The following is a 13,405-nucleotide window of genomic DNA, read 5'->3' on the forward strand; positions in this document are numbered from 1 at the left end:
ACCGTGGCCGTGGTCAGGGTGTACACAGAAGGCAACCAATCGATGTGTCTCTCTCACATCGATGTTTCTCTCTCTCTGTGTCTCTCCCCTCTCTTCCACTCTCTAAAAAACAGTGGAAGAATATCCTCAGGTGAGGAGTAACAAAAAAAACAAAACAAAAAGAAGTGTCAGTGTGTGACAGGACAGATGTTGACGTGAAGATAGAGGATTGTTGTGCAGATAGAGAATTTGTTGTTGTTAATCCTCAGGTGCACCCTGAGCTGAATGGAGTGTCGGGAGAATATTTTGGTGGAGGAAAGCGTCTAGGCAAAGGCCCAGAGTCAGGGATAGAGATGGAGCAGGGGGTGGTGGAGGTGAGTCTGGCTGGAGCAGAGGGTGGGAGGGGTCACTCTGGAGGAGAGGTGGGAGATTACACGGAAAGGTTAGGCAAGAAGAGGCTGTGAGGAATGGGGGTGGGGAGGCCGGAGTTCCTTCCCTGCTGCTGACCATTATCACAAAGCCCGGGCCTTGGCATGAAGTTCTTTGAGGGCAGAATGGCGGCATCTGGATATAATAAACTTTCAATAACAAAGGCTCTGGAGTAAAATGTCAATTTTCTCCTGTTCCTGCTAATTGATGCTGTGTGTGGTTCTTGTCTTTTTCTTCCTGACTGTTATATAAATACATTTTTAAAGCACAGCTGGATTCCTGTAGCCTTAGACAGCCACCTACAAAGATGCAGAATGTCAAGAGGGGTGGGAACCCCCTCCTCCCATTCTTCACACTGCACAACTGTGCAGGGAACAACCGAGGCCTGCTGGGTTCTAACTAGTGATGACTCACTGCAACTGAAGCAAAGTCAGTGATGTTTGAATGGGAAATGGGAGAAAAAATGCAGCTGCTGTCACCACCGCAACCTGCTCAGACTCTCTTCTCCCAAGAAGTATGCCTTTACATGTGTAGTTCCAAGGAAAACTGTATTAAAGGAGAAAGAAAGCATTAGAATATTTCTTTTTTGTTTTTGTGTGGGTTTTTGTTGTTGCTAATCCTCACCTGAGGATATTTTTTTCCATTGAGTTTTTATTTTTAGAGAGAGTTGGAGGGAGGGAAGGAGGGAAGGGGAAACAGAGAGAGAGGAAGAGAGAGAGAGAGAGAGAGAGAAACATCAATGTGAGACAGACATTATCGATTGGTTGCCTCCCACACTCGCCCCGACCAGGCCTGGGATTGAACCCGTATCCCAGGTATGTGCTCTTGATGGGAATTCGATCCACAACATTCTAACCACTGAGCAACACTGGCCAAGGCTAGAATATTTCTTTACAGTTTGTCTTTGTTTAGGCATCTATTTTGTGGGCACAAGTAGGTTAATGATACCTAAATATTTGCTGACATCATAACCTTTGTGTGTTTAGGGGGTCACAGGGTAGAGTGGTTAAAGGTTTGAGGCTTGGAGCCAGGCTGCTTGGTTTTAAATTATGGCTCCCCCACTCTCTTGCTGTATGACGAGGTCCTTAATTTTCCTGCACTTTGCTTTTTGAAAATAAGGATAGTAATAGTTTCCTGCTTCATAAGGTTACTGTGAACATTCAGTGAAGTTCATTGAAATGACACATAAAATATGGACATAGTGCAAGTGCTCAGAAAGTGATCATTATCATTATTTAGGGTTTTCGCTTGTGGAAAAGGGAGATGGTCTTATATGATAGTAGGACCAGTGCGTGCACTTAAGTGGTGGATGTGGGGCTTAACTCTGCCACTAAATGTGACAGACTTTCTGGCCTTACTTTTTTCATCTTTTAGAGCATTCACTAGTACCTGATCTCCCTCACAGGGGATGGGGGTCATATGTGATCATGAAATGCTTTGGAAAGTATAAAGCAGTTGGCAAGTGCCACATTACAAAAAATATTTTTTTATTGATTTCAGAGAAGAAAGGAGAGGGACAAAGAGATGGAAACATCCGTGATTAATTGGCTGCCTCCTGCGTGCCCCCTATTGGTGATTGAGCCCACAACCCGGGCTTGTGCTCTGACCAGGAGTCGAACCAGTGACCTCTTGGTTCCAAGGTGGATGCTCAACCCCTGAGCCACATCTGACCGGACCTCAAGTGCCACATTTTATTGCTGCTGTTACTGTAGGAGTCATGGGGGTGGTGATGAGACTGGTAGAAATGGATTTAATTTCAAATGTAAAAAGCATTAGGAATAATTTACTTATGGCTGCCAAGCACATTTATTTACTTTCTCTTTCTTGAAATAGAATAACATTTCAAGTTTTCTTCTTCCTAGAAACCTCGGGGAGCTGATAGATCGGTTTGTTGCAGATTTCAAAGCCCAGGGGCCACCTAAGCCCAACACTGATGAAGGGGGTGCCGTGCTCCCCAGCTGTGCGGACCTCTTTGTGTACTACAAGAAGTGCATGGTGCAGTGCTCTCAGCTCAGCACCGGGGAGCCAATGATCGCTCTGAGCACCATTTTCCAGAAGTACCTCCGAGAATATGCCTGGAAAATCCTCTCTGGCAACCTGCCCAAGTGAGTCCTGTTCTCCCTGGTCCGAATGGGGAAGCATGCTTCTAAACACACCTAAATATGGGAATCTTTAAGGAAATCCACTAGGAAGTTATTTCCTGAACTGCTGAGAGGACCAAGGAAGAAAACACCCTGATTGAGTTCACAAGACCTGAGACTATTTCCTCTCTAAATGGGATTCCACAGCTCTCAAGACCGTTAGAGGAAATGCCCATGCTGGCTGCCAGCATAGGTCAGATCTTACCACCGTGGGCTCTGTGGGAGTCTGCCCATTATATGTATATTTAATTTACATGGATTCAGCGGTGGCTACTTGGCCAAAAAAGTGAGGTGGTGGTGGAAATAACTTATAAACAGCATGGGCAGTTTCACTCAGGCCCCATTCAATGAGGGTATGTCCTGGGATGATAAATAGACAAGAGGCATGAGTCTGCCTTCCCTTAGTCTAATTACATTCCCAAGTCTCTCCTATGGTATGTGTGTCTTGCTATGCTAGATAGAGTCTAATGTTTAAAGAAGCAGTGAGATTTGGGGGTAGGGCGTTGCATAGCACAGCTCCTAGTTATAGTGACTTCACCATAGTCACTAATGTTGTTACATTGTTATTGCTTGAAATAAATGAATCATTACACTAGGGTTTTAGATGTTCTGGTTATACTATAGCAATTTCAGTTGTTATAGAATATGATCTAAGGTAAGGCTTTGAAATTTAGTGATTATGAATCATCCCCGTGGCTCAGTTCAACAGTTATGGAATTAGTTTCTGTCATTGTCACTGAAAGGTGTCCTACATGGAGTCTTACATTATTTGGAGCAGCGGTTCTCAACCTGTGAGTCACCAACCTGTGGGTCGCGACCCCTTGGGGGTCGAACGACCCTTTCACAGGGGTCACTTAAGACCATCGGAAAACACATATATAATTGCATATTGTTTTTGTGATTAATCACTATGCTTTAATTATGTTCAATTTGTAACAATGAAAATACATCCTGCATATCAGATATTTACATGACGATTCGTAACAGTAGCAAAATTACTGTTATGAAGTAGCAACGAAAATAATTTTATGGTTGGGGGTCACCACAACATGAGGAACTGTATTAAAGGGTCGCAGCATTAGGAAGGTTGAGAACCACTGATTTGGAGGAAAGAAAACAAAATCCGTGTGCTCTACAAGACATTTGAAGTAGCAGATACGTTTTACCAATGAGAATTTCTTTGACTGTGATAGAAACCATTTAAAAGTTTTTAGTAACTTTTGTCCTAATGATCAAAGTAATAGAAGGTCATAGAAGACACAGAAAAGCACTAAGATTGAAAAGAAAAATCACCAATAATCTCACCACCCAGAGAAAACAAGTTTAACTTGTTGGTATATGTTCTTCCATTCTTTATTTATATATATAATATGTGTGTTTGTGTCTCTTCTTTGTTTGTTTACCAGAATTGGGACTGTACTGCTTATTATAGCTTTATTTCCTGCTGCTTTCTTTCTTTTAAAAAAAAATATATTTTTATTGATTTCAGAGAGGAAAGGAGAGGGAGAAAGAGATAGACATGTCAATGATAAGAGGTAATCATTGATAGGCTGCCTCCTGCATGCCCCCGACTGGGGATTGAGCCTGCAACCCGGGCATGTGCCCTGACCTGGAATCCAACCCAGGACCCTTCAGTTCACAGGCTGATGTTCTATCCACTAAGCCAAACCAGTGAGGGCTGTACCTTGCTGCTTTCACTTAACATCATCCTGGGAGCATTTTTTCATGTGTGTTAGCCAGTGTCCCAGCAGGAAGCCAATGATGTGCTCAGCTGGGATGTTATTAGGATTGAGGCTGCTGAGTAGTCACAGAAACGAGGGTAAGGTAGAAGGAACCAACAGAGGACTCCGAGGCATCCCTATAGTAGTGGGTGATTATTACTACTTTGAAACTCACTGAGAGGTAGGGCTGAGGACAAAGGTCTGCCCCACAGAAACTAGTCGTAGAGGGCCAGTCACTGCCAGGACCACACTGAAGCAGAGGGAGTTGGAGGACTATTATTGCTCAGACTTCTCTCCCCTGTACCTCTCTGACTTCCTGCTGCATCTCCCACTGGCTGAACGCAACAGGAGGAAGCCTGAGGGCCCAGGAACCTGGATGATGATAAGTCTGTGGAAGTCAGTCTCCTGAGCCATAGAGAAGGGAAGAGCAGAAAATGGATCTGGGAGGCCAGCAGAGAATAGTGGGCACTCCTGACAGTAAATATTCATCAAAACATGTTTAATGGTGCCATGGCAGTCAAACATATGGGAGAACCTCAGTTAGCTTCTGGGATTATGATTGATCATTCTCTTAATTGGTCGTTTGGGTTGGGTTTACTATTTTGGTATTTTAAATAACACTCAGAAAAGCATTCTTGAACAGAAGTAGAACTACGGGCTTAAATCACCTGGACATTTTCATAAGCTCCTGAAACACACCTCCAGAAGGGTTATCCGGTGTGATGCTCCTAATCTATAGTGGACAAGAGTACCAGCGCCCTCCCACTCTTATAAGTACTGGGAATTAAAGTGTTTTCATACCTTTGATTATCAGTAAGCCTGGGCAGGTTTTTTAAAGGAGAAATTTCTCTTTAATTTTTTTGTTGTTGATTCTCACTTGATATTTTTCCATTGAAACTTTTTTTAGAGAGAGTGGAAGAGAGAGGCAAAGACAGAGAAACATGAGTGTGAGAGAAACACATTGATTGGTTGCCTGCTACACAAGCCCTGACCAGGGGTGGGGCTGGGGAGGAGCCTGCAATCAAGGTACATGCCCTTGACCAGAATCAAACCTGGGACCCTTTGGTTCATAGGTTGACACTGTATCTACTGAGCCAAACCAGCTGGGGCTAATTTTTAAGATAAATGCCATTGAATTCTATCTACTATAAAAAAAAAATTAGACACTCATGGTTGAAATAACAGGAAGTTTTATAACCGCATTTTGACATTTTGTGAGCATGTGATTAGACCCCAGTAGGAAGCAATGAGATGCCTCTGGTTTCTTGAGACAATGGGGGCTTGGGCAGGAACCATTTCTTAACCTGCACTTTTTGTACCCCTCCACCACCACGTGCAAATTCCTGTGCAGAATTTGCTTGACTGAGAGAAACAATTGGGGAGCCAGCTCTTGTGCTTCAGATGATCCTGAATGAGCTCAACAGATCAGGAAATGTCAAGCTAAGCAGCCAGTGTTCAGCAGCCTCCTCTGTATCAGAGTCATCACAGTAAATGTGACTGATTACTGGCTCACTGTTGGAAACATCTTTTCCTATTTCTGATGGTCTGAGAATTTAAACAGATGATAGTCAAGGTGAGGTCAATAGGAAAGGACTTGTTGTATGTGGGTTTACTTGGGCCATGTCCAGCCTTTCCTTCCCCCCTTTCTTTTCTTAAAATGTGCAGTTTCCAGTTCAGGAAGCAAATGAGAAGGCCCAGCCTGACTACTTCCTGTTCCTTTTCCTCAGAACCACAAGCAGCAGTGGAGGGCTGACCATCAGCAGCCTCCTCAAGGAAAAGGAGGGCTCCGAAGCAGCCAAGTTCACCCTGGAGGAGCTCTGCCTCATCTGCAGCATCCTGAGCACAGCAGAGTACTGTCTGGCCACCACCCAGCAGGTGAGCCGCCTGGCCGCCCGCTCCCCACCTCCTTTTCCAGGCCGGTCTCGGCCCCTTAGCTCAGTTGGTAAGAGTATGGGCCCTAAAAATGAAAGAAAAAAAGTATGTGCCCTAACAAGGTCTCATGCAACTTTGGGCAGACTAGTTGGCCTCTCACAGAGGAAAACTGCTGGCTGTCCAGCCAGAAGACGGCCATCACAGAAGGGCCTTGTTAAAGGATCCCAGGCAAGGAAGTATGACTGATCTCTTCCCCGGAGTTATGTAAGCTACATAAAGGACATGCCCTCCTAAAAGTAGGTCAGTAGCCCCATCTCCTGTATGAGACACGCAGGAACAGACTGAAGGGTACTAGGACCCAGGCTCTGGTGGTGATGAGTCACAGCAGTTATTCCATTCTCAGAAGTCTTACTAGGCTAAGCAGAATCCTTTGGGCTTTTATGTGTCTCCTGGAATTTACATAGCAGTCTCAATCTGCCCAAACAAACAACCATTGTTTGGATGTTGACGTTCAGGAACTGTGAGGCAGGAAAGGGTGATGCCTCTACTGGAGTTCCTCATTAAAAGAAGGAAGACCCAGAATAATTTACCATTCAGTCTTAGATGTGGATTAAAAGTGCCTTTTCACATTTGCTCTGGAATTCACCTAAAGCCAAAGAAAGGACGCAATTGGGGAAGGTGCTGCTCTTCCCCTTTTGGGGGTTTAGTATTTACACATGTCTAGAATATAGGAAGGCCGTCATGAATTATGGTTCAGACGGGACAGCTTGCAACTCCTGTGAGCCAGAGTGAGAATACAGAACAGCCAAATAAGCAGTGTTTCCCCTAAAACTTCACAGTGGGGTTAAACCAGTCAGAGGCCGGGGCAGTAGCATGCTCTGCCTGGGGACGTGGTTAGATTGAGTCACACACGGGATGATCCATCAAGGTTTGGCCTTGGAGCCGGAGACAGCAATCCACTTGTTAGAAATAAGCCAAGTCCCCAACTTCAGGGGTCCTGGTAGAACACAAAGCAGACCCGGGAGCCAGGCAGCAGGCAAATGTCTACTCCTGCAGGAGGGTGTGTAGCACGTGGTCTGGGAGCATGCCCGGGTTGCAGGCTCAATCTCTGCTAGGAGGCATGCAGGAGGCAACCAATCAATGATTCTCTCATCATTGATGTTTCTATCCCTCTCTCCCTCTCCCTTTCTTTCTCTGAAATCAATTAAAAAGACTATAAAAAGAAAAAAAAGGAATCCAAGCAATAAAATTTTATAAATAGTGCCAAGCCCTTGCCGGTTTGGCTCAGTGAATAGAGCATCGGCCCGCTGACCTGGATTCAATTCTGGTCAAGGGCACGTATCTTTTTTTTTTTTTTTTAATATTTTATTGATTTTTTACAGGGAGGAAGAGAGAGAGGGATAGAGAGTTAGAAACATCGATGAGAGAGACACATCGATCAGCTGCTTCCTGCACACCTCCCACTGGTGATGTGCCCGCAACCAAGGTACATGCCCTTGCCCGGAATCGAACCTGGGACCTTTCAGTCTGCAGGCTGGCGCTCTATTCATTGAGCCAAACCGGTTAGGGCAAGGGCACGTATCTTGATTACAAGCTCGATCCCCAGCCCTGATCAGGGTGCTTGTGGGTGGCAACCAATTGATGTCTCTCTCTCTCACATCAATGTTTCTCTCTTTGTCTCTTCCCCTCTCTTTCATTCTCTCAAAAAAAAAAAAAAAAAGGAAAAATATCCTCCAGTGAGGATTAACAACAACAAAAGCCAATAATGTATCAATATTGGTTCATGAATTGTTACACTTAATATTTGCATGGGGTATTTCATTCATTTATTAACCTGTTCATTCAAGAGATCTTTATGAAGCAGGTGCTGTGGTTGATGTTAATTAACAGTGGTGAACAAATTAGCTAAGTTTTTTTCTGTCATGGGACTTAGAACTGATGGAAGACCCCAGGTAATGAATATGTAACTTCAGTTTTGTGCTAAGTGCTAAGAAGGAAACGGGTGTCGCAGTGCTAGTGAGGGAGCTGCCGACAGAAGTAGAGGGGACAGAGGGCCTGTTCTGGGGCAGTTGGCTGGGCAGCGTCCCTGCACCAAAAGGTTGCTGCTTAGATTCCCGGTCAGAGCATATGCCCAGGTTGCAGGCTCAGTGCCCAGCAGGGGGTGTGCAGGAGGCAGTTGATCCACTCTCATATCGATGTTTCTCTTTCTCTTTTCCTCTCCCTTCCTCTTTCTCTAAAAATATTTATTTAAAATGGAGAGAGGGCCTCTCTGAGGAGTGACATTGAAGCAGAGACCTGAGGGTTGGGAAGGAGACTGCCCAGTGAGAAGCTGGGGGAGGGAGAGCGGGATGCTAGGAAGTGTTTCAGAGAGAGGAAGTAGGAAGTTGGAAGGCCCCGGTGGGGAGGGGGGCGGGGCAGACTTTGGTATTTCCAAAACTTTGGTCAATGTAACTGAAGCAAAGCCAGCAAGGGGGGAAGCTGGATGTGGCAGGAGAGAGAGACAGGACCCAAAGCAGGGTTAGAAGTTTGGATTCATTTTCAGTGTGGTAGGCAGAGGCTGCTGACGAGTTTAAGCATTGTAAGCCTGCACCATAATTTGTTTCATCAGTCCCTTGTAAATATACGTGTAGATTGTTTCCAGTTTTTCAATAACAAACAGCGTTAGAAAGTGAGCTTTATGAGAATGGAATTTTACTGTTTTGTTCATTGAGTAACTCCATTACTCTTTTACAGAGCCTGGTACAAAATGAGCTTTCAGTAAATACTGGTTGAGTTCATGAATGCTGCAAAGAATACTTGCATATCTCTGTACGTTGTCCTCATTATTTCATTAAAGTACTTTCCTAGATCTGAAATTGCTGGCTTAAAGACTGTGTATATTTAATTTTTTGCTTTTTAAATAAATTGCTTTCCAAAAAGATTACACTAATTTATGCACCCCTAAGAGCATTTTTTAAATTTAAGGCAACACATTAGTTAGCTTGTGTAATAAATAGGTCTGGGAGTGCTCGGTGAATCAGTTTCTGGGATGGTTGGAGATATTTACAATTCCGGGCCAGTTATATTTTTCTTCGAGGCGCTGGGAGCATGGCCAGGGTTTTTCTCTTAGGCTGTAGACTGCTTCACCTCAGTGTCCCCAACACCTTAACCCCGTGGGTGGTGTGTAGGAGCACTCAGTGGAGACTTTAATACTGATTTTGTTGCCACCCACCACCAGAGGTTTCCAGTGTTGGGGAGTGAGCCTGCAGAGGATGAGTAGTGAGTATCCTAAAAACCAGGGTCTTTTTTCAAATTAGTGAAATGGCTCTGGCCAGTGTGGCTCAATTGGTTGGAGCATTGTCCCATGCACCGAAGGATCGCGGGTTTGATTCTGTCAGGGTACATGCCCGGGTTGCGGGTTCAATTTCCAGTTGGGGAGCATCTAGCATCCAAGAGGCAACCAATCAATCTCTTTTTCTTTCTTTCTCCCCTCCCCTCCCCACCCCTCCCCTCCCCTCCTTCTCTTTCTTTGCCTTCCCTTCCCTTCAACATGGAAGAGGCATGTTTAGCCCATTCCACTTAATATTGCACAGAAAACTCAGCAGATCTTACAAATAAGTATGAGATTGCACTGATGGAGGCTTTGTGAGCATCATAGATACTTTCCCCACCTTTCTCTCTAAAATCAATAAGAACGTATCCTCACGTGAGGATTAAAAATAATCAGTGAAATAAATTGTCAGAGTGTCATAAGAAGTTACAATTACAGCCGAAACCGGTTTGGCTCAGTGGATGGAGCGTCGGCCTGCGGACTGAAGGGTCCCGGGTTCGATTCCGGTCAAGGGCATGTACCTGGGTTGTGGGCACATCCCCAGTGGGAGGTGTGCAGGAGGCAGCTGATTGATGTCTCTCTCTCATCGATGTTTCTAACTCTCTGTCTCTCTCCCTTCCTTTCTGTAAAAAATCAATAAAATATATTAAAAAAAAAAAGAAAGAAATTACAATTACAATTACAATTGTAAATTACAATTACAACCCAGTGCTCAAGGGCACAGGTTCTAGAGGAAGTTTACTTCCTGGTCCCACCACTTACTGTCTTGGGTGGGTCACCCTCCATTTCCTCATCTGTAACATGGGGATAGTAATAGAATCTTCCTCCTAGGGTTGTGAGAATGCAATGAGTCAATGCAGGAAAAGGGCCTGGCATTATGCTTGAATCATCAAACTCAGTCCATGTTAAGTATTCTTATTACGGTTCTGATTTGGATAATCATTAAGCATGTTTTTCTTTTCTAACAGCTGGAAGAAAAACTCAAAGAAAAAGTTGATGTAAGTCTGACTGAACGAATCAATCTGACTGGAGAAATGGACACATTCAGCACGTATGTACCTCGCACACACTTGCTCATGGTCTGCCCTGCACAGAGCGGCATGTCTCAGGCTAAGGGCCTTAGGCCACTGCAAAGCCTTCGAGGCTTCCAGGGCCTTCTGATGGACCGGGGTCATCCTCCACCAGCCACGAGGAGCTGGTGCGGCTGCGTCCCATTCGGTCTGCTCAGATAGAACCGTTTTTAGCTTCTAGGTTTATATTGTTTCACCATTAGAATAGCAAAAAGAATGCCCCTTTCCCTGAAGGAAGGTCAGATCCAAGGCCTCCTATCTGCCTCCTAAATCCACAGGGGGCCAGCCCCACCTCCAGTGTCTTAGAATATAAAGCAGCGCCCAGCCGGTTTGGCTCAGGATAGAGTGTCGGCCTGCGGACTGAAGGATCCCAGGTTCTAGTCTCATAAAGGGCAGCTACCTCGGTTGCAGGTTCCATCCTCGGCCCTGGTTGGACGCATGCGAGGCAACCAATCTAGGTGTCTCTCACACTGATGTTTCTCTTTTTCTGTCTCTCTCCTCCCACCCCCCTCCACTCTCTCTAAAAAAACCAATGGGAAAATATCCTCGGGTGAGGATTAACAAACAAAAAAAATTGTAATACAATATAAAACAGTGGTTTTCAACCTTTTATCTCCTGGCACACATGAACTAATTACTAAATTTTTGCAGCACACCAAACAATATATATATTTTTTTGCTGATCTGACAAAAAAGTAGATATAATTTTGATTCATTTACACCAGAAGGTTAGTGTTGGCTGTTGTCATTTTTTTAAATTTGCCAATCTAAGGGGAAAGAGGTCAGTGTCCCTGGCTAAATAGTCAGGTATTACATGTTTTAAAAATCTTGCAGCACACCAGTGTGCTGTGGCACACTGATTGGAAATATCTGGTGTACACTGTAAGCAGCCAGGTTTTAGCTGTGTGTGTGTGTGTGTGTGTGTGTGTGTGTGTGTGTGTGTGTGTGTTTGGGTTGGGGGAGGTGGGGTGCCTGTCCAACAAGTTCAAACTGAAAAGCCTTCTCGAAGTAGTTCTTTCCCTGGTGTTTCTTAGCAGTATTTTTTTCGTGGTCATTACATGAGATTGGGATAGGCTGAGCTTTCTCATCACCACTTTTTGAGGAAAAATTAAAGTTTTCTTAAGTCGTTTCCTCTCCTTTGTACTTTTGGAGGTAGAAGTGAAGAGAGATTCTGGGTGCAGCGAATAGGAAGAATTTTGTGTCCTCAGGGAGGACACACCTAAATAAGACCAGGACATGCGGCAAGAATGAAGAAAGAGTCAAGTGTTCCTCGTTGTCACTAATTCCCTTTTGAAACGAAACTCGAGTGTACTGAGTTTCTGATGAAATGATGAATTTCATTTTACACGGGTGCCTAAAACATTTGGGAGGGCTGTGTCATTTCAAAAGTCCTCTTTTGGAAAGTTCTGACCTACGAATTTGTTTGACTTGCAGTGTCATCTCGAACAGCATCCAGTTGTTGGTTCAGGACCTGGATGCTGCCTGTGACCCGGCCCTGACTGCCATGAGCAAGGTAAGGGTTTGGGAAGTTGCTTCCCAGACGTCCAAGGGTGACCCCAGATGGTTTCTATCAGCTCTTACCTGGAGCGTCTTCAAGCTCTTCAGTGCTTAGACCAGGGGTCCTCAAACTTTTTAAACAGGGGGCCAGTTCACTGTCCCTCAGACCATTGGAGGGCCGGACTATAGTTTTAAAAAAATTATGAACAAATTCCTATGCACACTGCACATAGCTTATTTTGAAGTAAAAAAACAAAACGGGAACAAATACAATATTTGTATTTGCATGTGGCCCGCGGGCCGTAGTTTGAGGACCCCTGGCTTAGAGTATCAGTCTGGAGGAGAATGGAGGACCTCAAGGAGTCTCCCAAAGTGCTCATTTTACCTTATACCTTAGGTCCATCTCTTGTCCTTTTTAAAAATATATATATATATATTTTATTTGCTGCCTCCTTCATGCCCCCTACTGGGGATTGAGCCTGCAACCTGGACATGTGTCCTTGGCGGGAATCAAACCCGGGACCCTTCAGTCCGCAGGCCAATGCTCTATCCACTGAGCCAAACCAGCTAGGGCCCATCTCTTGTCCTTTGAGAACAAGACGGGGAGCAGATGGGTTTGGTAAGTCTAGAGGAGATGTTAACTTTGGTTAGCATCTGACACGTGCTGATGAAAACTTTAAGTGGTCTCACCAGAATGGGTGCTTTTGTTAGTAACTTCTGGCTCATCTTCATGGTTGCCCACTGAGAGGATTTTCTCATTCTTTCTGAGCTCTGGCGCCCATGCAGGATGGTTTAATCAGGTTGTGGACCCTGGTGTTCTGTTACCTTAGCTGCCCATCAGTTAGTTCTCAGCCCTCCTTTGACACCTACCACATGCTACCTTGTGTTGCTATTTTGCTTTTATGTACCTGTGTCTTTCTTCCTAAAGGAATATAAATTCCTTAATGCATGGACCATATAGAACCTAGAAGACTCATGTTTGTTGATTAATTGGGTTGGAACAGGCAATTCTTTATTGATTTATAAGTCAAATAACATTAAGCTATCCACTGTAGAACCTTCTAGAGCTGGGGTCAGCAAACTGCAGCCTGTGGGCCAAATTAGGCCCACTGCCTGTTTTTGTAAATAAAGTTTGTTTTTGTAATCACAAATAGGATTTTTTATTTGTCACCATTAAGTCCGAATTTTAAACAGATACTTGAACCAGAGGCTCAAATCCATCAGCTCATTCTTTTTTTTTTTTTTTTTTTTTTTTAATATATTTTATTGATTTTTTTACAGAGAGGAAGGGAGAGAGATAGAGAGTTAGAAACATCGATGAGAGAGAAACATCGATCAGCTGCCTCCTGCACATCTCCCACTGGGGATGTGCCCGCAACCCAGGGG

At 44.5% G+C, this 13,405-nt stretch overlaps 1 protein-coding gene across 2 annotated transcripts in view; it reads left to right on the forward strand.

Moving 5' to 3' along the window:
* VPS53 (VPS53 GARP complex subunit) overlaps positions 1-13,405 on the forward strand; it is a 151,594-nt gene that overhangs the window by 102,057 nt on the left and 36,132 nt on the right. For both annotated transcript variants that reach the window (XM_006768080.2, XM_015566769.1), the window contains exons 14-17: positions 2,271-2,513; positions 5,998-6,145; positions 10,421-10,503; positions 11,957-12,035. In XM_006768080.2, coding sequence (XP_006768143.1) covers positions 2,271-2,513; positions 5,998-6,145; positions 10,421-10,503; positions 11,957-12,035 — 553 coding nt within the window. The remainder of the gene's footprint in view (positions 1-2,270; positions 2,514-5,997; positions 6,146-10,420; positions 10,504-11,956; positions 12,036-13,405) is intronic.

The sequence above is a fragment of the Myotis davidii genome, unplaced genomic scaffold, assembly GCF_000327345.1.
Source record: "Myotis davidii unplaced genomic scaffold, ASM32734v1 scaffold363, whole genome shotgun sequence".
NCBI classification, from domain to species: domain Eukaryota; kingdom Metazoa; phylum Chordata; class Mammalia; order Chiroptera; family Vespertilionidae; genus Myotis; species Myotis davidii.